The sequence below is a fragment of the Elaeis guineensis genome, chromosome 2 (genome assembly GCF_000442705.2).
Source record: "Elaeis guineensis isolate ETL-2024a chromosome 2, EG11, whole genome shotgun sequence".
Taxonomy (NCBI): Eukaryota; Viridiplantae; Streptophyta; class Magnoliopsida; order Arecales; family Arecaceae; genus Elaeis; species Elaeis guineensis.
The window spans coordinates 84,695,202-84,722,301 of NC_025994.2; the positions used below are offsets into that span (position 1 = coordinate 84,695,202).

Here is a 27,100-nt window from a genome sequence, read left to right on the forward strand (position 1 = left end):
CCCCGCCCTGTCCACTCCGATCGCCACAATCATGCGGTCTGACGTCAGCAAGCGTCACATCAACTCCCCCGGCAAAATCCCGCCAGCTAACGTGCCAACACGTGTCGTGCTTAACGCGGTCGGACGGTCCGACGGACCGTATCTATATACGGACGGGGGTTGTATCTTTTTCTCGAACGAAGGATTCACCTTCCTTCGCGCGAATCCACCGTTGGATCGAACAACGGCTGTCGGAATGACTCGGCTCTATTGCTTTGAGCGGTGTGCATGATGCGATCCAACGGACGTCGTCTTTGAACAAGATAAATCATTCTTTCGCACATAGTATACAACCGCAACCCATCTATATAGGCTAGGCCAAGTAGGGGAGAGAACCCCCCCCCCCCCCCCCCCCCGCCTCCCCTTGGGCGAAGGAAAACGTCCACCCCAGTTTGGTTCTCTCGGTTGGACGCATACGAAGGAGCTTGGAAGCAAGTAGAAGAAGAGAACAAGAAGGGAGAGGAAGAGAAGGATTGGAGTGGAGAGTTTGAGAGTTAAAGGAGTTGGTCGGCGAATGGCGAGCCTCTTGGTCCGGGGGAAGGAGGACTATGGCTTGGGGTTGGAGGAGACCGAGCTGCGCCTGGGGTTGCCGGGTGGCGGAGGAGGTGAAGGGGATGTGAGTAAGAACTCCGGCAAGAGGGGCTTCTCGGAGACGATCGACCTGAAGCTAAAGCTTCACACGGTGGCGGACTCGAAGGAGGTGGTGATGGAGGCGTCGGAGAAGATGAAGAGGTCGCCGCCGAGCCAGAATAACATCCTTACTTGCACCAACGACCCTGAGAAGCCCCCTGCTCCCAAGTATGCTCTATTTCTTCCCTTTTTTCTCTTTTTCTCATTTCTAAGAAATGGTTTTGTCAGTAGCTAGCGGAAGAAGTGATCCTTCTGGTTTGATGGTTTTACTTTTACCTTGTCCACCTTGCTCCTTATCACCGGGATGGAATATGAACACGATCGAAAGCTAATGCAAGGATAAAGAAATTCTTAACGACTTTGTGAACTTTTCATTCCATCATTTTTATTTTTGAGTATTTTTTAAAAATTAATGTACATATTCTGTTTAATGGCGTAAGCGTCAGATTCATTAGTCTCTCTCTCTCAACATAATGGTAGGTTGTCATTTCTTTGTATTAGAAGATAAGAATGGATTAGATTACCTTAGTTGCCGTTTACGTCTTACATGTAAATCTCTTTTTCTTGGTAAACTTGAGCTTGAGTTGCAGTAACATGAGAAAGTAACATGAGAAGCAAAATCCTTATCTCCTGTTTAGAAATATAAAATTCCTGTGATTCTCAGCCTACTAGCAACCCATACAGGTGCAGCCGCAAGATAACAATTTTCGATAGAGAAAAACATAAAATATAGCTTAAAATATATTTTCACCTCTGATACACTTAAAAAAAAAAAAAACTCCTTGAGGAGACATCAACTTCAATGTTGTGCAGTAGTGGAGGAAACAAAACAAAAGCAGCAGACCAGCACAGTTAATAAAGAGGTCTATCTATTAAATAGGTGGCAACCTTTACTAGCTTAGAAAGGAAAAAAAATAGCTGAAAAAAAAAAATGGCCCTTGCCAAGAATTTGAACCTCTCTTATGGCATATATTAGCAAAATCAGATGGATTTCTTTTGTAAAATTTCAGTATTAATTAACCTAGTTCTTTTCTTTTCCTTTTTCCTTTACAAAACCACTAAGAACTTTGAATTTCTTTTGGCCCACCTAGAATTAATTCATATTGATAATAATTATTGAATTATTTCAACTTCAGGGCGCAGGTGGTAGGTTGGCCACCAGTTCGATCGTTTCGGAAGAACATGATGGCCAGCCACTCCGACAAGGGGAGCAAAGAAGCAGGGGAGAAGTCTAGCAACTCGGCGGCTTTTGTGAAGGTTAGCATGGATGGTGCACCCTACCTTCGAAAGGTGGACCTCAAAATGTACAGCAGCTACAAGGAGCTCTCCATGGCCTTGGAGAAGATGTTTAGCTCCTTCACCAGTGGTAAGCTACCATCCAGCCTGGACCACTTTGGCGTGCATGGAGCCATAAATATATAGGGTGCACCGTAATAGTGCAGGTGTGCTGATCATGGCCATCTGATCAAGATCAGGGAATAATATATATGACATGTTACCCATCTGTGATGGTCAGATCAATGCATCCCACATGGATAGCTGTCCCACTAACTTGTTTTGTACCCCACACCACAATACAATTTTGATGCCACTTTAATGAGTGGAGGTAGTTTTTGCATGCATGGGAGTACAGATCATTACATTGGGTTTTGGGGATCTTGTTTGTTTGGTTTTATCTCCATTTCTTTATATTATAATATATATATCACAACATTAGATAACATATCCCCTCAATGGAGAAAAAAATAGAAAACATTTTGGCCCTACCAATTATTTTTTAAAAGAAAACATATGTTGGTTTATAGCATAGAACAGTATATTTAGAGGTAAATATTTTGAGAAAGCACCTGCTTGTTATGAGAGAAGTAATTAGATCTAAATTTAAAAGAGAAGTATGCGGTATTTTAAACCCTTTTTGTTGGATTTTAGGGAACTGTGGCTCTCAAGGAATGAATGGAAGGGATTTCATGAATGAGAGCAAGCTAATGGATCTCTTGAATGGTTCTGAGTATGTGCCCACCTACGAAGACAAAGATGGTGACTGGATGCTCGTTGGGGATGTCCCATGGGAGTAAGTTTCTTGCCATCATAAACATATATAATAGTTTAGTCCCATGCACTTGCACTTGCACTTGCATCATCTACAATAAAACAAGAATTTTTGCATTTGTGATGTAGAAAATAGTTAAAATATTATTCGTTCTTTGCCAACATCTCAGGATGTTTGTTGATTCGTGCAAGCGTCTGCGGATAATGAAAGGATCAGAAGCCATTGGACTCGGTTAGTATCCTCACGCACCGTTGATTCAGTTTATATATATATATATATATATATTTATTTATTTTAAAAAAATGTAATGCTTTAAAATCAGTTAAATTATTGTCTCTAATCTTATCGTGACGATTTTTTTTTCTTTTTTTTTTTTTTTTCTTGGTTTGAGAAAGCATACAGTAGCAACTTCATTTCTCAACCAAAACTTGTCGGCTGTAGCTCTTGATCTCTGTCCCTTTGGTTTTTTATTTGCTTAGAAGAACACCACTTCCTCTTTTATTTTTGTTAAAAAAGAACTCAAATTTCATTCGCGTATCATGAGTTGATCTTTTTGCCCTTCTCATTTCAGTCATCTATGAATCTTTTTTTTTTTTTTTTTTCTGATTGAAATCTATGAATCTGACTTCACATTTAAATTAAAACGCTCTAATTGTCTCTTGAATTCAGCACCGAGAGCCATGGAGAAATGCAAGAATAGAAGCTGAGAAAGCAGAACTGATGACCTTGGCCAGTGAGTTGGATGTGCTATGTTTTTATATATAATATATAAATATGTCAGCGTAAAAGAAATGGGATATATTTATATTGTTTCACGGACAACAAGCAATTTTGCTTGTTCGCTCTAATGACCGGCTTTGTCTACATTGTTTATTATGGTGTGTTTAATATTCTGTTACATGTCGCGATTGTATTTGAAATCTGCTTTTATTCCTTTAGTTAAACCGGAATTCTATAATGCGATTCTTTGCATCTGCTGTTCTTTTTGCTATTCTTTCTCTAGTCATAAGGCAATTATTAAATTCTACAGCCAACTCGAGAAGGGAGCAAGCCATGTGCATTGCGACGGGCATCTATTTATATATAATTTGCTCCATATGTATATGTTTCCTCTCCATTATTTTTAATGCACCTATGTAGTTGGTTACATGATAGCAAAGTGACTCTATATATCCTTCCCTCATTAGTATTATAGTCAAGTGATTAATTTAACAAGGTAGTCTTCAGGGCCTTGAAATATCCAAATGTAAGAAAAGATCTCAAATCCGCTTTTCAGGTTCCCCACTTGGGTGGTGCTACAGTGCATTTCACTTTTTAATTTCTTTCTGCATCAGAAGTAGAAGTGTCTATTAACTAGAAAAGGGTGTGATGAACAACATGCATTCTGTTTAAGAATTAAACTTGAGTTCTGACTATGATTCATTAGATGTAACATGGTTGATCTCTTGCTTGATGACGATCAAAGTTTGGCCGATCGAATAGAGAGTTAGAGGGATTAGGCAAGAGCGGAATTCACAATATTTTCTTCCAGTTACCAATTAACAAGGGGAAAAGAAAAAGGAGGAAAAGAATACTTGTTGCTTTTTTTCCTCAGCCGGCCTAGAATTCTAAAGGTACAGCTGAGAGAAGTTTACTTAGGCCATATAGCATCAAATGCGTACTTGACACTGGACAAGATATTCATGCTGCCTTGTCCCTTTGAGAAAGATCATCAGAAAAAGCTGCTAGAACATGGCAGACACTGGGGCAAGGATTTTGTAGCCCATATCCGTGCACCCACCAAGGGCTAAAATAGGAATAGGCAACAAAAATCGATGGCTCAAAAGTAAGCAAAAAGGTGTCGGCATCCTCCGTAGATAGCTGCCATATCATCCATCTCCGAGATGGATGATTGTTGCTCATCTTCATCTCTAAGATGGATGGTATGGCAGCTATCCATAATTGCACAATCTTCTACGGTGCAGAACCTGACTGCAGCTGCTAGTGAAACAATAGGCCATGGGCTGCTGAAAAAATCATGCATCAGCCAGCTGGTTCGCCAATTGTGCCATTTGGATTTGTAATACCTCCTCACCTCGGCAAACATTTTCCTCGAGATAATTCCTATCAGAAGCATAGCATATTTGACTATGCAACTGATTGAAGAGATCAGCCATTACTTCATCAAGTGATCAACCTATTCGACAAAATCCCTTCGAGTCGAGCAATTGCACATCTTCCACCATATCAATAATGAAATTATGAATGGCAAATGGATGGTGAGTTAAGCACCGGTGTTGTAATATATGAGTGCAAACGAGTCACACCGCTTGTAAGCTACTCGAGCTCGATTTGAATCCAAATTCAACTCGACTCGATTATTATCGAGCTCAAGTAGCTCGAATAGTTTTTCGAATTGAGCACAAATAACAAGCTACTAGCTCGAAAGCTCACAAGCCTACTCAAATATATATATATATATATATATATATATATATATATATATATATATATATATATATATATATGTGTGTGTGTGTGTGTGTGTGTGTGTGTGTGTGTGTGTGTGTGGACTAAAGTTTGAACTCGAGCTCGAGTATAGCTCAGTTGATATTCGAGCCGATATTTAGTTTAGGTTATATTTCATCAATCGAACCGAGTTCAAATTTGAATATTAAGGCTCAGTCGATCTAAAGTTATGTTTCGAACTGGAGTATTTTGAGTCAAATCAAACTCGAGCTTCCAGTAATTGCACATCCTCTATCATATCAATAATGAGATCCATGAATGGCACATGGATGGTGATATAGGCATTGGTGTTGGAATAGCATTGCTTGATGCCATGAAGTTAATAAAGACAGAGCTGCCATGGCTACAAATAGGCTGAGGGACTTTTTGCTGTTCCTTCCCTAAATGTTGCATGAAGAAGCTATGTTGCACTGCATGGCGTTCTCAGGGACCTTCAATATGGTGCATGAGTCGCTTCCATGATTCTTGGCCCATGCAAGCCTTGTTCACCTTCTTCCTCAGTTTTTTTTTATTTATTTATTTAAATAATGATCATATTTTTTGTCTGCTTGATGTGGCATTGCTCTCAAGTTCAATTAGGGAGAAAACGTGCATGAGATTGGATACGGGTTTGTTTGCCATTATCAAAACCAGTGCTATTGCTCTAATGGATGATGGTTTTTTACTCTTTTAGAGAGCGATCGATCCTACATGAATACATCTCAGTGGACCATGCTGGTCCCTGCATTTGTCCCACTTCAGAAGACAGAGCTGGAAGTAAGCTGGATTCAAGTCAGGCTAGCCCTTTACCTGTCCTAATCCAAAATTAACAAATCCTTTTGCGACTAGGCGGGAGCCCAAAAATATCACCACTCGCCTGAGCTCAAATCCATGCAGGCAGCTTGTCCTTTGCTATCTTGGGCATCTTTGCAGTCAGACTGGGAATTCATGCTTCAAAGTTCATCCTGGAATTTGGTGACATGCCAAAGCTGTTTGGGTTTTAATAGTCCTGGGCCATGTCTTGTTTCAGTGTTCATTAAACGTCATACATAGCCTTGCTTTGCCAACAGCTGTTAGCTAAGCTGGTTAGCACCAAACTCTCTATAGGAAAGGCCCCAGATTAATCCTTCAAAGAATATATATATATATACATATATATACATTCATACATACATGCACAGGCATGAACAAACCCCTCATGGCTCGAAGCTGGCCCGGCCCAACGGGTCTTGGGCTATCTCCCGAGGCGGGCTCAAAGGTTTCAATTTTGTATTCGGTGTCTTGCCAGGTATGAGTTTAGCTAACCACTGACCACCAGCGGCGCCACGAGAACGGTAGTGTCTAGCCCTGCACGCATAATGCACGGACGAGATCCCTACATCACCGTCCAGTGCTCTCGCCAGGCCGTAGTTGTTTTCCCCTAAATTGTGCCCTACTAAAAGGTCGCATGAAGATAGCCCACTAGTTGGGATCCTCTCCAGTCCTCACAAAGATTTTACTCGTTCTATACATAGAATTTCATATACAATTATTTAGGGCGAAGCTGGAAGGCTTGGCTACTTTTCGGTAGTGGTTGAAATATTGGAGAGAAGGAACTTTAGAGGCTTAAGCACAAAAAGATGGCGAGGAGGAGGATGATCGAATCAACCATGCTTTATGGCTTCCTCTAAAAGACAATTTTGGGAGAGTCTAAAGATGGTGATGTTGGCTACATGGGAAAACGGGCACAACTTTGACGATGCATGTTTTATTTGCATCTTGAAGTTAAAAGTAAGGAGTTGTATTGTGATTAGAAGGTAGTCTTGGATTCAAAACACAAATATTCAAATTTTTATTACTTAAAATAGATAATTTATTACTAATTGTTGTGGATCTCTTCGGCCTCAGCCAATTACATCTTCGACACCAACCGGAGATACTGAAGACCAGACCTCAACAAGCATGGAAATTATTTTTGGCCAATCTAAAGGCGCCAGCTATACGCTTTAAAACCTGAATGAGTCTATAGGGAACACGACGGCAACTCGGACCTTAGTTCTAACCAAAGTGATTCACCTCGACCATAAACGAGGTATTTTCAAGTCGGCACAAACCGACCTCCAACTAAGATATACAGCCCTCTCCATTGACAAAATCCATCCTCTTTTTTTGACTTCAAAATAGATAAGAAAAGATATCTCTGATTGAATCATGCCCCAAATGGAAATAAGTCCCGTCAGCTTAATCTATGCGTAATAATTGAAAATCAGACTCGAGGACGTATATGATTCTAACTCCCTCCCTATAAATAGAGGGGCGTAGGATCCCCAAAATAAGCTCTTGAAAGCCATTTTCTCCTTCTCCTTGTTCTCCATCTCCTAACTTGAGCACCGGATGGTCGTCGCTGGAAAATACCCTAACATGACTGTTTTATAGGTATCAGGTCGGAGTTTGGAAGCCACCCCCCATGCCGCTTCTTCACCTTTGCCATCCGACCTCAGGCACGGGGGTTGACAGTAATACTAATGTATCTGCATCATTATATTTAAATTTTTAAATAATTTTCAATTTTTCAAATCCAATCTTACTTACTGATTGATCCAATGGTTGGATCATTAACTAGGGGACCGAAGCATTGGCTATGCAATTTTAAACTATAAATCGAGCATCTCAAATCCATTGGATGAAGAAACCATCAATGTATCTTGACTAGAAGCAGCCATCAAGGTCACTTTCGTTTCAAGGTAGGACTGGAAATGGGTCGGGCAACACCCCAGCCTGAGTCTTGCCTGAAATATTTTTTCGGACTTCAAATCGATCTTAGGCCAAACAATTTTTAAAAATTTAAGACCCAAGTCTGATCTAAACCCAATCAGATCGGCCCAAATCATTTGCAATGAGTCGGGCCAAGCTCAAGCCCAGCTCGAATGCAGATTTTTTACAATTAGCCAGGCCCAAGCCCGAGCCCGACCCAACACCTTCGGCCCGAAAAAACTGTGTATGTATGCTCTAAACTGAAAAATTAATCACCAAAAAATTGACGAATGGCATTGAATTGCTGCAGGTGGAGCATTGCATCCAGACCCAAAGTTGCGCTCCAATACAGATGAAGAATTCCTTGTTAAAGTTAAAGGGGCATAAGCCCCTTACCGAAAGCCAAAATTAAGACCCTTACAAAAACACAAAGGAAAATAAAATTACACCAGAACGTATGCCATTGAACCCAAAGATGAGAAAGTAAACACAGAACAAAGTACTAAAACAATGAAGCATGACCTTGTGAGCAGCACTGAAACAATGAATTATAGTCTTGGACCCATAGTAGATAGTGTAGCCAGGGCAACATGATAGAAAGTGTTGGAACCAGCACTTGAACAATGAGCATATTCCTAGATGCTGAGACCTGGTACATGATGAGTGAAGAGTAATGGAGCAGCAAAAAAGAAATGCAGGACAAATACAAAATTATAGTCCTGCTAAGGCCCCAGTAGTCCTATAATTATACACTGACAACTGCACCGGCCGAATCTGACAGCATGCTCAATCCATTCGATATCCATCTGTCAGTCAGTGCATATTATGGACTTGAATATCCATGTAACATCAGGACCTCACCCCAAAAAGTTTTTGCAAGGAGCCATATAAATATGTATTTAATCTTATATTAATTATCCATTAAAAATTTTTTAAATATTTATATAAAATTTAAATTTAAATAATATCTTTCAACTAAATTTTTTTGATGAGATCGTGAGTTATTATAAATAGTGTATGAACCGATCTGATTCATAGTTTATATGAACTAAGAGATACTGTAGTATGAATTTAGTAGAACTAATCTCAAATCAATCGTAATATTTATAAATAAATTTATATAAATTTAAACTCTTAGTCTGATAAAATCGTTCAAAATTAAACAAGAGAAGCATATAAAGATCCGTATGGACATGTATTTAGTCCCACATGAGTTATCCGCTAAAAAAATCTTGAATGCTTATATAGATAATACCTTCCGACTTATCTTTTTGCAAAAAATTCCAAAGATGTTACAATCTAAGCTAAACTTTATCTTTTCAATCATGAAAATATAAGACTGATGGGCACATAAAAAATATATCCTAAACGTATACACTACGTAGCCATACATGCCACCAATCATACCCACTTGCTCCTATGGGCTCCATTTATCAAGTACTCATCTTGATGCACTACCACAAAAATGAACAGTTGTGATTGATGATATAGACGATCATACAGTGCACACCACATAGGATATAATTTCTCCACACACCATTGTTCAAGATTATAATATAATCCGCGTATAGCCGTAGCATGTTCAATTAGATAAAATCCAGAAACATTAATATTAGCAAGGAATCGTTTCTCGTACTCCTGCCTCTGGGTGGGCCAACATTATAATCCTGGAAGAGAGCGGAAAAGTGCTGGTATAAATGGGATCACTTCAGGGCCAGCTGCCCTAACAACCCGAAAAAGAAAAACATTGTTTATTAATGAACAAGGCATTTTATAGGTTTTTCCCTGGCTTGTGAATCATGATAGCTTGATTGATCTCTTCATAGTTACAGTTATCGTTTTCTTTGAACCATGAATCTATAATTCTTTGGAGAGAAGAATGCAAAGTGAAAAACTGAAAATGGAGCAACTGAAATTGGAACATTCTTTATTAAATAAACAAGATGACTCATCCCTGTTTACATGATGATCACGATTATTAATACAGAGAGAACCATTCTTATTCAGTTATTCCCTTGTCAAGGCATTGATGTCCAGCTTTAGAAGTCGACCGACCTGATTACAAGATCTGCGTTCTTTTTTGTTTTGATTATGAGTTCTGCATTTGGACGGTCATTGTACTCCACCTGATTATAGAAAGAAGCACAGCACAAAAAAGATATGGTGAGTCAGAATTGATGTTCAACATTTGACCCAACTCCGATCATAGACAGGAAACTAACATTAGGGCTTAAGCCAGCAAAAGGAATAGTAAGTCATTTTGACAAAAAAATTTAATGGCTGAAATTTCTAAATGTCAAAATTTATAAAACAGAAGAGACTAAAGTGAACTATAACGGAAATATCTTAATAAAATGGATAGCTTGAGAGCATTCATTTCCACAGATACTCGAGTGTACCACCAGCAAGGCAAGATAGCATAGCTACATATAGTGGCAGTAGGGAAAACAATAAGGCTGAATGAAGATTCTTTCCAAAGCATAACCCTTCAAATATTTTCCAGCCATTATTTTACTGTTTGAGAAGTCCAACAAAGGACTAAAAAAGAAAGCATTCTTACCCGCCACTTCGCAACATGTGGCTCCTTTCCTGTCAAAGTGATCAGAAGAATTAGACATTTATGATCTTCAGAATGAAACATGGCCTTGACAATTTGCTCAGAATACTGACCTGTGTTTATATGCCTTTTCTGAACTCGTTGCATCGCAGTATCAATGTCAATGTCAAGGAACCTTGAAAGAAAAAAATGACAGCAGAAATTAGCCAAAGAATTCTAAACCCAGTTTTGAATAACCAGATCCAAAATGAACACAAGCATTGGGTAGTAGTTAAATTGCAAATTAGTAGCCCACTGTCTGGGTAGTATGTACAGTCATTCCTGCAACCATTCCAACACCGTTTTATCTAGAGAGAGTTTGAACTGATTAATACTGTCCTTTTTTTTTTTAACTTGCCAGACACAATCTCTTTGTTTTAATTTCTCTAAGACACCAACTTGAGATTAAATAGTCATAATGGGTGCATGTTGAAAAGAGAATCTACTTCATAATGGGCGTGTGTCAAAAAGCAAATCTACTCAAAAATCATGAAAAAATAAGTTTCATGATATCCTTGTATTTGATCTTTAACACTCTTACAAGTTCAATTAAACAAAGCATAACTTGCATTAATCCATGCCAAATGCTCATAAAATGAGCTTACCACTTCTCATCAAACATAGAACAAACATCCTTCCAAGCCCCTTCTTCCAAGAACAAGTAATTCCCCTCCACAATCACTATTTTGTGCCTGTCAAAAATAAGAATGTATTAAGCATTTAAAACTGTAAAGAAGCATTTAGGTATATCGCTCTGGCCAGAACAACTATGGTGTCGATCTAACCAAAAATAATTTTACCCCATAATGTACTGTATTGTAAGCATATAATTGTACAGTTTCTTTTTCCTTTCTTTCCTTCTCCGTGCAGCATTTTTATGAGTACATTGGATGCATGCATAATTTTTTATTAGTTATGAGTGATTAAATGGGAAAATATCTAAAGAAAAGTTCTACAGAACAAAGTAGAAAGCCATTGAACTATCAAGTCCAGCAAAAATTACACATTTTATTTTAAAAATGTGCTGTCATATAAGTGAATGGTTTAAAAAGATATGGTTTAGACGATTAAAATATTTATTATAATGTGTAAAATATACAGTAAGAAGGGGAAGTAACTAAGCATGGCCCATTTTTCATATGCTTCTTTAGCATTTTTTTCCCCTTATTATGATGAGTGACAATGACATCAATATACCTAAAAACAAATTATTAAATAATGCAGAAGTTAGGATCTACATCTAGTAGCAAGGAGCATAAATAAAAAGACTCTTTTATCTTACCTAATGGAACTAAAAATCTAACTGTTCATCATAGGATATGTACAACTGCTACATCTATATGTACATAGGCCCAAGAGAAGGTGTCAGGCCTCCTAGTGTGATCACAGTCATGTCCGACTGTCTAAGCAGGTGAGTTGATTTTACGTGTTGATGTCCATTACACTCAAACCCTAACTTATGCTTTGGTTTTATAACTGCAATTAAAATCCAAAAGCAAGAATTATTATTTTATATACGATAATGCTGACAGATGACCAACAGTTATCAAGTATGCTTCTGTTTACTCTCTGAAAATAAATGCTGATCCATCAAGTTATTTTAACCTCACCCCTAGTTTCATGGATAATTGTTATGTGAGGTGCTTGTCACAACCTACTCACTGCAAAAGGTAGAGTTGGACAATAGGTAGCCTTGGACCTCAGTTCATTCATGGCTTGCAAACATTTTAAGTCCTTCATGTAGAATAGTTTAGTAAGTTTGAAGTAGGAACATATATTCCATGCACCATAAATCCTTTGGCATTTTGTCCAGTTGTAGTGAACCCACCACACTAAAACAAGTGCTATGCAAGGGTTTAGGAATCAATGCCAGTACCCATGCCATCCATCTACTGCACAGTATATTATGAAGAAAAAATTTACAAAAAAAACTTTTTAAGCCCTTTTTTAACTAGAAATAATAAAAAAGAATTTAATAGATGTACCAACCCATGCCAGGTGCAGGTATGGACTCGAACAGTAAATGCTCGCCAGCACTTGGAACCATGGTATTTATGAAATGTCATCCATCGGAGGGCCCCATGGTACAAGCAGTTGCGAAGGGATTTCTCTATAGTCCTCTAGATGCATCAAAGGTGCGTGCACATTGAAGGATGGCTGGCAAGATTGGAGGGGCATGCACAAACAACCCATGCACAGTAGGGGTGGTTAACTAACTAAAATGTATATGATAATCCATATAAGGTGGTCACCACTACTAAAGCATAATTTTGGATAGAAGCTTGTTAAGCAAATTTCTTCTTGCATCTTGACATATGCAAATATCCAGGAGAAACTGAATTTAATTTACTAAAGCATTTGATGTTCCATAAAGTATTACAGCTAGTAAAAAAAATATTGTTGCTTATTGTCCTAAAGAGCCCTCAGATGAAGAATGTTTGAAAAACTCCTTCAACGCTTTATATGCAAAATTGTACACCTAAAAACATGCAGAATAGCACATTTGAGGTTCGATCATAGATAAAACCAAAAGGAATAAGCTACTTACTGTGAACTCACAAATACATCTTCTTCTACAGGGTCACCAACACCATGATCAAATGATGGGGCATAAACTGATCCCTGTTAATCATCCATCAGCTCAAGAGTATTAAAGCATTGGAAAACCCTATATGTTGTATCTTCATATTCATAAACTAGTATCTGAATGCCAATACTGCACACGCCTCTAAACTAAAAAAGAAACGTACGATGCAGAATATCATAGCCAACTACCAAAATTTTATGCATAGGAAACATGAGAAGAGGAAACATGTGCATAAACAGTGAATTACCTCATTCCTTAGAGCATGCAGACATGTTAGGAGAAGATCTGGATTGAATGTCCATGGGGCTGAATTTATCAACTTTAGTAATCAGTACTTTTGTACATATTCAGATCCCTAAAATGCAATGAACAAAATTGTTGGACTCACCTCCTCTTCTAGCATGTGCTTCTTCTGGATCCTAACAATGCAAAGAGATCATTTCAACAGATGGCCTAACCTTAACATACAAGAAACTTGCCTCAACAGAGAGTGGAGATCAAATTGGCTCATAAAGGAAAACCTAACCTCCATTGCATCAAGCTGGAAACGGTACAGGTGGAATCCATCCATAGGAAGTACTATACCAACATTATCATTTTGGGGAGCTGAATCCTTTTTCGAAGTTTTTTGGGACCAATGTTTGTTTATACGGCAAACTACTTCAGATGCTAGAGTGCTCTTGCCTGCACCAGGTGGACCAGCCAAACCTACAATATATCTGCTAATGGTGAAGATTTTTTTTCAGGTTCGACACCAGGTTAGCACAAATAGTTGGTATCAGCCATAAAAATTTTCATAACCCACCATAACTAAAGAACTCACTATGAGTGATCATTTCCACCTTACCCTCCTACATAAGGGAGGAAGACCCACCCATTTCATTAAGGCCAATTAAACCGACTACATTAAAAAAGGAAGGACAACCTCCCAGGCTAGAAACCACATAATTCACTTGGTTTAATGCAATTGACCTCACATCATTTGACACCTCTCTATCCCTCTCTTTTACTAATACCTCCCAAGTACCAGTATGGTTTACGTAGGCCATGGTGCCAATAGAAAAAGTTATTTAAATCAGAGTCCAATAGGACAACTCCATAAAAAGAAAACAAGATAACTAAAAGATTAAATGAAGAAAAATGAGGTGCAATGATAATAAAAATGTTATGTCAAGAACAAAAGATGGAAAGATGGTGGATTTGCACAGCATTCACAAATCTCAACAAACTGCTAAAAAGTTAAGGGGGATTTTCAGGTTAGTCCTAATATCTTCCATATCTGTACATCAATCACTGTCTTTTCTATATTTGTATTTTTTAATCCCTGAAATCAGATAACTTATTGCATACATGTCCCTCGGGTTAACTTGAATAGATGATAATGCCACTCTTTTATATTCTCCAAATAGTATTAAACTTATATTTGCTGGACATTTTTCCCCTTGCCCTCCCACTTAACCGATCTGCTAACCCATGGACCTCCACTGTTGGTCCCAGGGAATACCGTACTGGGCCGAACCGCCCGGTACGGGGCGTACCGAACCGGACCGACGGCCAGCCGATCCGATTCGGATATTTTTTTCGAAAAAAAAGTCCGAACCACATCGTACCAGGCGGTATGGCTCGGTTCGGCATTGAACCAAACCGTACCGACATAACCCACGTTGGAGGGATTGTGGGGGAGTGTGGTGAGGTCTAGACTGTCATTTAGTGGCAGCCCAGATGCTTTCTCTAAGAGACCTGAGCTCTCTCAAAGAACTCCCGAGCTCTCAGGCATTCGATGACACGCGAAAAAAATTAGAAAAAGGAAAAAAAATTTCGTCAAATTACAATACTGGTTTGAAGAGACACTGATTTTTGACAGAAAGATAATATATTATTCTTTTAGTAAATATTTTATTTTTTATGTTTTTGTGGCTAAAAAAAAGGATAGGAATGAAGAAGTAAAAAAAATAAGAGAAAATCATGCCAAAATTTTATGATTTTGGTATAATTTAATCATATGTGATAGGTCTTTGAAAGATTTACATGATGACACTAAAATCATTGATTTTCATTAATTATATATTTTTTTAAATATATATATTTATTCATAAAAAATTATTTAAAAAATAAATTCAAGAAAAATAAAAAATTAGAGTTTCAGTATCATGTTTAGGATAATTCAAGCTACTTGAATCTAACCTCAAATTTTTTTTGAAATTTTTGAAATTAAAAAATATTTTTATAATTACTTAAATAATAAAAAATATTATCAAATAAAAAATATATAAAATTAGTATTATATTATAATTAATTCAAAAATATTATTTGAAGCATATAACATATTTTTTGAATTTATGAGTTTTAAAATTATTATTGATGTTTTTTTGAATTTATATATAATATTTTTTTTACAATTATTAAATTATCGTGTTTTCTTATACTTAAAGAAATGAGTAAGAAGAAAGATTTAAAGCGTCACATTCGTTGATTTTCATTAATTATATATTTTTTTAAATATATATATTTATTCAAAAAAATTATTAAAAAATAAATTCAAAAAATAAAAAATCAGAGTTTCAGAATCATATTTAGAATGATTCAAGCTACTTGAATCTAACCTCAAATTTTTTTAAAATTTTTGAAATTAAAAATTATTTTTATAATTATTTAAAAAATATTATCAAATAAAAAATATATAAAATTAGTATTATATTATAGTTAATTCAAAAATATTATTTGAAGCATATAACATATTTTTTTTGAATTTATGAGTTTTAAAATTATTATTGAATTTTTTTTGAATTTATATATAATATTTTTTAATAATTATTAAACTGTCGTGTTTTGTTATACTTGCAGAAATAAATAAGAAGAAAGGCTCAGAGCATGACATTGATTGGGATCATGACGAGATGCTCTCGACTCGACATTACTGAAAATGCAAATGATGCAACACAGAGTTCAAGAGAGGAGTGACTAGATTGAAGCAGCACTTGGCTGGTGGTTATTCTGATATGTCCATATGTCAAAAATACCCACAGGAGATCCGACAGTTGATGAAGAAACACTTCGCTGATTCGAAAGCAGCGAAGGAAGGGGCAAAACAGAAGAGGACGGAAGTAGACCATTGAACTGCAGAACCACCTTCTTATCACTCTAGAGAGTCAGAGGAGGTTTCCGCTCCAGATGATAAAGAGGCACAGATTGAGGCTGCTATTCAGATGAGCTTGGATGATCAGTACCGACAAGAGGAGATGATCAGGTATCGAGAGCGATTTGGACCATCATGCTACGAATCGAGATCTGGATCAACGACCGATGGGGGAGAATCCGAGTTCAAGAGGACTATCTCAGTCAGAAAGCCCGATGATAGAGGGAGCAGACACAGCATGTCATATTTGTTGGGAGTTTTGACAGTAGGAGGGGATCCTCCAGAGATATTCCAGCAGAAGCCACCATCTATGATTTGGATCCACATACTTTTTCCAGCAAGAATTCAAAACAGTAGAGGATTGACACTATGATGAAAAAAGATAAGAAGAAGGATATATGGTGAGCTATTGGATCATGATTTCATTTCAGCCATATTCCAGCAAATACAGTAGGCAATCCTTACCATCGATCTGCCATTTCAGCCATAGAAGCTGTCGGTCAGGATGTAGATCCATCAGGACCTAAAGACATCTATGATCAGCTTCTTGACAGTAACAAGGAGGATCTGTAGAGATGGATTACTTCTTACAAGAATAAATGACCCACATACGGACTGACAGTGATGTGTGATGGTTGGAACGGTCCTACTAGACAGAGCATCATTAATTTTTTGACATCATATGATGGAAAAATATTTTTTCACAAATCAATTGATGCTTCAGATAAGATGCACGATGCTGCATATATCCTTGGTCTGATGGAGGAAGTGATTGATTCAGTGGATGAGCAGTATGTCGTGCAAGTCATCACAAATACTGGGCCACAATATAAAACTGCCGAAGAGTTGCTGATGGAATAGCGACCGCAGATATACTGGACCCCATGTGCTGTACATTGCATTGATCTTATATTGATGGATATTGAAAAGATTCGTAGGGTGCAGCAAGTAGTGGAGATTATCCAGATTATTACTAGATTCATCTACAATCACACATGGATCCTTTCATTGATGCGGATGTATACTAGGGGAGAGATCTTAAGACTGGGTATCACACGATTTGCTACCAACTACATAGCACTTGATAGTCTTCTTCAGAAGAAAGCAGCCTTACGTCAGATGTTTGTCAGTGCTGAGTGGCACGAGAGCCGGCACTGATGAAAGTCATGTGAGGAACTTGATGACGAGTCAATCATTCTGACAGCGGACTAAGAAGATAGTGAAAGCTATTAAACCATTATACGAGGTGCTTCGCACCGTGGACAGTGAAAGATACCCCCAGATGAGCTTCTTATATTATATGATAAAGAAGACAAAGAAACAGATTAGTGAGAATGATCCGAAGCATGCTCAAGAATTCATTAACATCATTGAGCGCCGTTGGGACTAGCAGATGGGTAGAGATTTGCATTTAGCCGGTAAGCACGGATTCAAGAATACTTTAAAATATTTTTTTCTTATACTTGTAAAAGTATACTTAATCAATTATGAAATTTATCTGCAGCTTACTATTTGAATCTAAGATTCCAATATACCATTTCTAGGATAGATATGGATAACGAGCTTCTTGCTGCTCTTCGTAATGTGATATATAAGATGATGTCCGATCCAGAAATTGCATCCTTATGTCTGCAAGAGGTATGCTAGTTTCAAACAAATATGATTATTCAACTGAATTCGATCTGTACTCAATGATATATTTATAAATTTAATAAATATATTTTTTTACAAACGAAACAGTTTAGAGAGGGATCAAACAGCTTTGAAGTCCCATCAGCTATCGTAAGTAAAAAACAGATAAATCTAGATAAATTACATATCAATAATGAGCAGCATAAATTGACACCAAATGCCTAATAATATCATGAAATTTGATATGTAATTTTACTTTTGCAGCTAAATGGTAGATTCATTTTGGAATGTCTATAGAACATTTGAGAGGTGTAGCTGTCCGCATTCTTTCCCAGATGGTCTCTACTAGTGGCTATGAGTGTAATTGATCGACTTTCGCCCTTATCCACAGCATACAGAGAAATCGTCTAACATAAAAGCGCCTCAGTGATCTTGTATATATTCACTATAATTTAAAGTTGAGGCTAAAATGCATTCAGGAGGAAGTATAATTGAAGTACACTGATCCGATATTAGATAATTATGCTGATGAAGACAACGATCCAATCATCAGATGACTTGCAGGTCAGCAGCAGGAGCCAGAGCTTGATGAGCCGAGGTCCCCTCCACGACCAGTTAGTGTGGTAACTAGGGAGATCAGGGTGGATCCAAGACAATGGGCAGAAAGAAATATTCTACATAAGATTTCAGCTGATCAGCCACAGCCTGAGGAGACACAGAGGACTCATTCATCACATGACTCGATGTCCGATACATCCTCGCAGAGGTTTGAGTAAGAAATATTTAGACAAGGTCAGCAGTCAACAACAAGACATCTATCCTCCTAATCACAGGAAACTCAGTCACAAAGGGGTACAAGAGAGGGAAAAAAAATAGTTGCACGTGCACCATTCTTGAGAGTACATGAGCTATCTAGCTCAGATTCGAAGATCAGGAAAAGTGATGATGATACTAGTAGTAGTAGCCATGGATCTGATAATTAGGGAGGAACTGGAGGACATAAGATCACTGCTTATCAGATACAGTCGTAGGATGATATTCGATTCATCAGTGAGTCTCAGTTTACACATACCACACAAAATAGGGACTATGGTGGACAAGTCGGTAGAGACCGTGGGGAGCCAATTTCATATAGAGGACGGGCTCCTAGAGGTAGTCCAGCACACGATGCAGCTGCAGACGATCTTACACGTGAAGTAGGATTCATGGATATATCTAAATCATCCTTGCATTATAGATCCTATTACCCGCAGCCACCTTATGATCTATATAGATATGGTGCATCCGAGGCATCGTCTTCTAGTGGTTACTATCCTATGTAGTCTGGAGTATCTTACGGATTAGATTTTGCTACCAACATATTTGAATGGGCTCCTCCACAACCATACCATCATCTCGAGGATACTTCTCAGAGCCAGAGTTTGAGTGAGAGATCTGAGATATCTTACAATCCAGAAAGGATGCCTTATGAGATGAATATTCAGGAGTACAGTGCTTCTTGGTTAGAGGGATGGACTGATATTCCTCCAGACTATGCCAATAATCCAGATATCTACAAGCATCACAGACACTCGATGAGAAACTAAATGCAGAGCAAATCTTGAAGTTAGTATATTATTTTTTGTGCTTTATACTTTAAAAGTTTAGATACATTTTAATGCATATTTATATATTTTCTTTTTAATTTTAGGATGATAGAGTTGTAATATAATGTAAATAAATATATATTTAAAATTTTGGATCAAGATTCTCTGTATCGCTATCGAACTCAAAAATTGAACCCAAATATTTCAATAATATGCAATATAATATAATTTTGAAGTTATAATTATGAATTAATAACTTGGAGACCCAAAAAGAAAATGAAACAAAACAAAAAAATATATATATCGGTACATCAGAGCGTACCATGTCGGTATGGTATGGTATCGATACCGTACCGTACCATACCGATCCGATGCCGGTATGGGCATCGATATCGGTACAGCAGACCTTGGTTGGTCCTCTAATAGTCAAGTTCCAAAAAGAAGGATAAATAAAGAAGAGGGTGAAGTGAGCAAGAAGAAGCAAAATTTCGAGCCTGATTTGTCATTAAGCCAAGTGCATTTGTGTCCTTCTGAAATCCTAATTAATCTTAACAGGGTTCGATCAATGAAAACTAGCAAAAAGACCAATTTGCACAAACAAAGAACTTCACAAGGCATTTAACATAAAAATAAAAAGATAGAGATTCATATGCAAATATGAAAACGTTAGGGACTAATCTGCCAAAAAACCCAGAACAAGAATTGACAGAGAAGAACCATGTAACACCATCACCATGTAAGGCAGAAAAGGTGCATTGATGGTGAGAAGTATACAATCTACCTTCAGTCAAATAAAGTATGATCACATATCATAATTAACATTCCTACGAATTTCAACGAGGATTATAGGAATGCAAGTTTTTAAATATTGTTTGTCTATCCTGAAAATCAAATCTCATAGGTATCTATAATTCATATGTTATATTGTCATCAAATAGTAAAAAATGGTATATTAACTCTAAAGTCTAAACACGGTGACTTGGAATTTATTTTTCCTTGATTCAATGTAAATAATCACAAGTTCACAACTACACATCCAAAGATCCTAAACAATATTAAATACTTTTAATGTTTCCTAATTTATTTTCTTGACTTACATTATTTTTATTTTTTGTGGTTTTTACCAAATTTTAATTGATTTTTTGATTTTCCATAATTTTCAACCGAAATTGCCAAAAGTGGAGCTGAGAGACTCATTTTATCCAGTTGAACTTATAAGAAAACCAGACTATGGAAACTCTGAAAATGCATATGCCTGTCTACCACGTCCATGAACACAAAACAAGAAATTGTTTATCATGTGTACAGAATGTAGCTGGGGACATACCAAATCACTTTATGAATCTGTGGCTAGTAAGAAAGCCTACAATGGTACAAGAATTTTAACAGATGAAAAGGGTAATCTCCATGAAAAACATGAAGACAGCTAAGCTTGTTGCTGAGGTCTGTCCGTTCTAAGAAGTGTAGAAACCTGTGTTGGTATTAATGTTGGGAGAAGTGGATCGTCAGAAGAAGAAAATATAAGAGAGATCCTGATAGTGAGATGATCTCACAAGCAATAGGCAGTCAGGGATGGGAAAAACATAAGTTCCAATCAAAAACTAATCATGATGATAATCTTAAAGAAAATTATGTGAAAGATTTGTGAAGCAAAAATAAGCATCATCAATGGGTTTCATTGTCTTTGACAAAAGGTAGGAGAAATTCCCAGTAACTATGGCTAATGATGTGTACAAACATGATATAATTATTAAATAGATGAAATCAAGTATGGAACAAGATTACACAACAAAAGATATATCATCTTGAGCCTTACTGCTAGCTAATTTATATACACTTTTATTTCTATTCAAGACATAGATCAGACATCTTTCAGTTTAATTGGTTTCATCTAGCAGTTATTGATTGAATACTTACCTCTCTATCATCTGTACTTGGCAGCACTAAAGGCTGTCCTTTCATTTGAGATACCATGAATTATCTAAAATGCCAAAGAGTCCAGATCTCAAAAGCCAATTGTATCATATATAAATTATGACAAATTTTAGCACAACTGTAAAACAGGCTTTTCCTACAGAACAGTTTTCCATACAATCTTACCGATTCGGGTAAGAGAAAGTGTTCTCCTATATTTGGCAGGATTTCGGTATGATCGCATATCCTTCTTATTCAGAGTCATAATTAACAAGCTTCTTTTTTCCTAAAGATATTGGACCAGCACTTTCACTTTCTTTCTTTTTTTCAAAAATTAGAAAATTAGTGGATACATCAGCACTTAAATTTTAAAGAACGATAATAAGCATTCCAATTAAAATATCAAAAGAAGTATTCTGCCTGAGAACTAAATTATTCCATGACAAGAAACCACTTGTCAGTTCTGTTAGATATTCATCTCCAACCATTCATATGGCTGAATGAATGCAGAAACCTCAACTTGTGTAAGATGATAATGCAATAGAAAAATAAACTGTATCAGAAATTCTCTACAAAACAGATTAACCATTCACAAGCATATGTAGAGAAACTTACTTTGAATTAAGATCCTGCATCTTGGTTGCAGTAGAAAGAAGACGTTCAGCTAAAGCATCATACACCTCTTCAATAGACCTTGAAGTGTACAAAGGATTTATTTTCTTTTTCAAAAAAATAGGATGTGAGATATTTTAGCTAAACAAATGAAAACTTGATAATGTGGAAGTAGTTGTCGATCACAGATTAAGAAGATACCATGACACTGGGCTTATATTATAGTTCATTCAACTTGCAAACCAAAAAAATGAATTTATCCTTAAAAATTATTTCATAAGTACAACTTGTGTATAAAAGCTTCATTGAAATAATCAATACAAAGGCATGCATACATGCATGCAGTAGCATAAAATGTGTGTTCATCATATTTAGTAGGTCACACCAGATAAAATACATAATTTCATAGCTTAAAAATGAACTTACTCATCTGATATCAGAAATAAATAACACACCTGCCCTCCACCACAGGAACAGATTTTTTCTGATAACAGATAACCTAAAATAGAAAAGGCACATAAGATAACATGGTTAAGCAATTGAAATGATAAATTTATGGATGATTTTCACCTTCTGGTTGCTTTGCTGCACAGAATGAACCCAGTTCTGACCTAGCATTAGTTGTGAAGTCCTTTTGGTCGGAGAAGAAAACCCTGGAAAGCATTGCCACTTGACATGTTGTCTACTTCTAACTGCCAATGACTCTGCAGGTAACAAAAGATCCTAACTTCAAAACATCGCCTCAGAAAAGTTAGAATAGAATGTATCTATATTGTGCAAGGGAGTGTCATCATTCATGGAGCAGTTTGCCGTTGACTTTCAAAATTTCAGCCAAAACTGAAACATCTAGGACAATTATGACACAATACCAAATTTCTCAGAAACTTTTTGATAATTATTGACAGTTTCAAAATTTCAAAGATTCCAAACAATACCAAATTCTTCAAAATCATGTGATACACACACACACACATATTATCATCTTGTTATATATTTTTTTTACCTTTTTCCCCTTCTCTTTCTTATTTTTCCCTCAAGTCCAAAGCTTGGACCAAAACTTCCAAAACCACTGAAACCACCAAAACTATAACTGCTATGTTTCAATGAGCCAGCCAAAAAATTGAAACCTGAAGTTCATTTTTCAAACATTGGATACACTATGTCTCTATAGTCAAAATATGAATGATCTTAAGATATGCAGCCAACCATGTTGTTGCAAAATCAGGTCATAGATGGTGTAGAAAAAACTGAGGATTTGTTACATGATAATCCATACTCCAAATTCAACTACATGCAACAAAGAGAAATTTAATCTCACATATATCTCGTGCACTCAATATTAATAGAACCCCTATTTATAACAAGCTTTTGAAAGTTCCCAGATGAACGAAAGGAGCCAAAATCAAACCATATACTTCATTTCTTATTTCAGGCCCAAGTAATCAAGACTAAACAAGAGGGTAGCAACAAGCAACATTCCAACACCTATATACAAAAACTTAAATTTTGTGACCGTAGAGAACCCTAAATAAATAGCCAAAAGAAAATAATCATGAAAATGAGCAATAAAAATAGGTGATAGTAGGAAATAAAAAGAGAATTCCTTCTTAATGGCATGTGCAATTTCCATGATGGTAGAGCAATAAACTAAATTAATTTTACTACCTTTCAGCACATTTCCTTGCATATGTACTGAAACATATCAAATGTGTGGATAAATGGGGCTAGATTCATTGTTGAAGTACTTCGGGCATAATCAGAATCTTTACTTATGTGTGCGTAACAAGTAAATAATTTATTCATATTTTTGAAATTTATATATTATTGTACATAAACAATTTATGTGGTTACTAGTATTGAAACTTACAGATCGAAAACAAGTGATCTATCAATAGTAAAATTACAGGTTACATGTTAAAATCCTTGTATTTTTACATGTATATAAAAATGGTGGGCAGTTATCGAATAAAAAAAAAGATAAAATGTCTATGGTCAAATGCAGTAATCCACATCGTGGATTGGTGAAGTCAAACATAGAAATTAGCATAAAGGACAGAGGCTTTGGCTTAATATTACAGAGTAGAATCTAGAAAGAGTGTTGATATTGCTTATCAACACTAATGCAAATTGAATTGCGAACTGGAAATTACCTAGATTTCGAGAAATATATAAATAGGTTTAAGTTTCTTTTTGGTACCACATAATCAGTGCACAGGCTCCATTGGACAACTTCTTTATCACAACAACCTTGGACAACCTTTGCTTATAACAGGTTCTATTTTTCTAGATTTCTTCCCGCACATGTTTTCATTGTTGCCCAAAAGATTGAATCAGTAGTGTACATAATCACCTGAATAATCTATGACCACATGAATTCACTCTCACGACCAAAAAAAAAGGTTAGGCCACAATAACTTGTTATTATAGAATATGAAAAATCAATCATTTATCATCGTAGAATATGAAACTTCAATCACTTATTATTATAGAATATGAATATCTTAAATATAAAATTCCAATACAACACACGTCTTGTCCAAAAAAAACTTGTTTTTAATATAAAAAAAAATAGCAGAACTTTGACAGATAAAATTAAAAAAAAAAAACTAATTTTGAGCTGATTGTCAGTTTCTCTAACTATTTACCAGGAAACAAACGATAAAGATAAAATTTAGTGTCAGTTTAAGACGACAAAATCAGGCATCAATTGAATCCCACATTGATGGTTCAGAGACTGATTTCAGCAAATCTTTATTGGATGAAAATTATAACCATCCATAACCAACAGACTAATTCTTCTACCAAAAGAAACCAAAAGATTGATTCTTCATGGCATTGAAGGCCAAAGATTGTACCTTGACATATCGGAAAGGGATGGATGAGAGGATAAAAACAAAGAATTGATCGATTCTGTGGCATAGGATATAACTATGGATCTGAGGACCCATGAGTTGTAGGAATACGGTGCGTACTGGAAATCATCAAATCCCCGTAGTATTGCTCGATGAGAGTGGAGATTACACCCAAGTTAGATCAAAAGGATTGCATACCCGAGGAGGAACAACGCCACAGAACTCCCCTGCTGTGCGACAGCGATAGCTCCATCTGCGAGAGAGAGAGAGAAGGGAGGGGGGCGCGATGTTTGGCGAGAAGGAGACAGAACAAAGAGGGAGAAGATAGGTTCGAAACTCCCCCGTGACTTTGCTGCAAATGGGCGTTACAAGCGACAGAAGTGGCTCGATCTTTAAGCCATAGAGATCGGTATTTTGAAGGAATTTAACTTTGGACCGGTCCCGGCAGCCTCGATGCCGGGACTAGCTGTCTGTTTTGCATTACTAACTATTTTTCTCGTTTTCTATTTTTAAAAATAAAATTCAGAAATCAAAATAAATATTATGATTTGTATTATCATATTTTATTTCAAAAAATATTTTATTTTAAAAATTAATAAATGAAAATATATTTTTTATTAAAAAAAGAAAGTCTATATATTTATCTATTAAGATAATGAAATAAAGTACAAGAGAAATGAAAAGATAATTTAATGAGAAGAAAAGTAGCCATTCATCAAGGAACCGCCAACGTTTATGACCAAGAACTCCTACATTTGGGTTTTGCAACTCAGACTGACCGTACAAATCCTCAGCTAGGAAGATAATGTTTTTAATCAGCTTGGACGTTTGAGAGCAGGAATCCACAAAGACCTTTTTGTTCCATTCTAGCAAGATGCACCAATAAATAATGACAGCCAAGAAATCTCACCCTGCTGTCAGCCCTGCTTTAACTTATTTCTCCTGTATGTCGAAAGAGAGAACAAGAAAGCTAGAAATAAATTAATATTCAGCAAGATTCCGGAGAAGCTTCAAAGCTACGGGCAAAATGATAAAAAAAAAAAATATTGCGGCCAATCCTCTCATCGTCTGATCGTCGGGAACGAGCATCTGCAAAAGAAAGTCCGCACTTACCGGAGGCGGCTCCGGCGGGGACCCTCCGACGGTCAAGTCAGAGAGGAGACTAGGCAACAGTGAGAAGAAAACAAGGAGCTCAGCGAGAGAGGGAAAAAGAGTGAGAGAGAGAGGGAGCAAGCCTGTGAGTTTCGAAAGGGCCTCTAGCACTGTTGCCTTCCCCGATATATATAGCGGAGCGTGGTATGGCGCCGTCATTAATGGTGCGGACAATTGAATAACTGTTAATTCACTGTAAACTGTCAGAGTCGCCGTAAAGGTGTCAAATCGCCGTAGGGCCGTCAAATCACTGGGGTTGACAATGCCATAGGCGGGATAATGCCCCTAGGCGGCAGTGCCACATGCTGTTGTCAGGACTGACAGTCTCTGACAGTAGTACGGCGATTGGAGGAGTCGACCGATCTTAGGTCAGTGGCCAGCTGAGGGGCGTCGGGTGGAGATTCGGACCCCTCCGACAGTCAGTCGGGCACGTCGCGGGAGTCGGGCATCGGACCCCCCTGGTGCAGTCGGTCGGGAGAGCGGAAAAGGTCTGCCCGACCGACATATCCTCGGTCGGTAGAGAGCCGTCGATCAGTCGGTAACGGCACCCGACGATCGATCGGTCGGTCGGTCGTGTATGCCCGATTATAAGTCGGCACGAGCGGAGTCGGTCGGTATTCCCCAACAGTTGCCCCCCTCCACTCCTGAGTCGGACGGCGCGCTGGCCGATGTTTTCGTTTGGGCAGTAGCGCCGAGCGAAAAGGAGTGGATCCTCTGTGTATCGAGTTCCGACCGTACCGCGGGTTGACATGATGTCAGGCGTCTCATGAATGCTGGGCGATTCGCTGGCGTCAGATGTCCAGTCGGTGTCAGACGTCTCGTCGGTGTCAGATGTCATGTCCCGTCGGCGTCAGACGTCCTGTCGGCGCCAGGTGTCATGTCGATGTCGGACGTCCTGTAGGTGTCAGACGTCTCATCCCATCGGAAAGAAAAACCGCTGTTCCCGCCGTCCCTTCGGGGATACGAAACGTCACGGCCTCTGTGCCACGTGACACGTGGCCATTGGGACGGATCCGTTGGAGCGGATTGAGGTGACGTGGCTCGATCTGAGGATGGGTGCATCGAACTGTCGGGCCGACGGACGGACCAGATGA

The 27,100-nt window shown here is 37.5% G+C and overlaps 2 protein-coding genes across 10 annotated transcripts; one reads left to right on the top strand and one right to left on the bottom strand.

Annotated features, from left to right (window-relative positions):
* The first annotated feature begins 418 nt into the window (after positions 1-418).
* Positions 419-3,663, top strand: LOC105055859 (auxin-responsive protein IAA16). Its single transcript, XM_010937869.4, has 5 exons — positions 419-837; positions 1,806-2,035; positions 2,599-2,740; positions 2,889-2,950; positions 3,389-3,663. The coding sequence occupies exons 1-5, from the start codon at positions 554-556 to the stop codon at positions 3,424-3,426; spliced, it is 756 nt and encodes a 251-aa protein (XP_010936171.1). The 5' UTR covers positions 419-553; the 3' UTR covers positions 3,427-3,663.
* Positions 3,664-9,842: 6,179 nt separating this feature from the next.
* On the bottom strand, positions 9,843-25,233 carry LOC105055869 (ATP-dependent kinase-like protein notR'). 9 transcript variants are annotated; one of them, XM_073251984.1, is made up of 12 exons: positions 25,053-25,233; positions 22,573-22,706; positions 22,458-22,501; positions 22,006-22,083; positions 13,649-13,841; positions 13,511-13,541; positions 13,370-13,428; positions 13,084-13,157; positions 11,141-11,227; positions 10,610-10,671; positions 10,500-10,528; positions 9,843-10,065 (listed from the first exon to the last, which is right to left on the bottom strand). In XM_073251984.1, exons 1-12 carry the CDS (start codon positions 25,105-25,107, stop codon positions 9,979-9,981), a joined length of 933 nt encoding a protein of 310 aa, XP_073108085.1. In that variant the 5' UTR covers positions 25,108-25,233; the 3' UTR covers positions 9,843-9,978. The 9 variants fall into 9 exon arrangements, with proteins under 9 accessions (XP_073108085.1, XP_010936204.2, XP_029123971.2 ...); XM_010937902.4 differs by having other exon boundaries at positions 22,429-22,501; positions 25,053-25,229; XM_029268138.2 differs by having other exon boundaries at positions 13,649-13,844; positions 22,429-22,501; positions 25,053-25,229.
* Between the last annotated feature and the right edge of the window lie 1,867 nt (positions 25,234-27,100).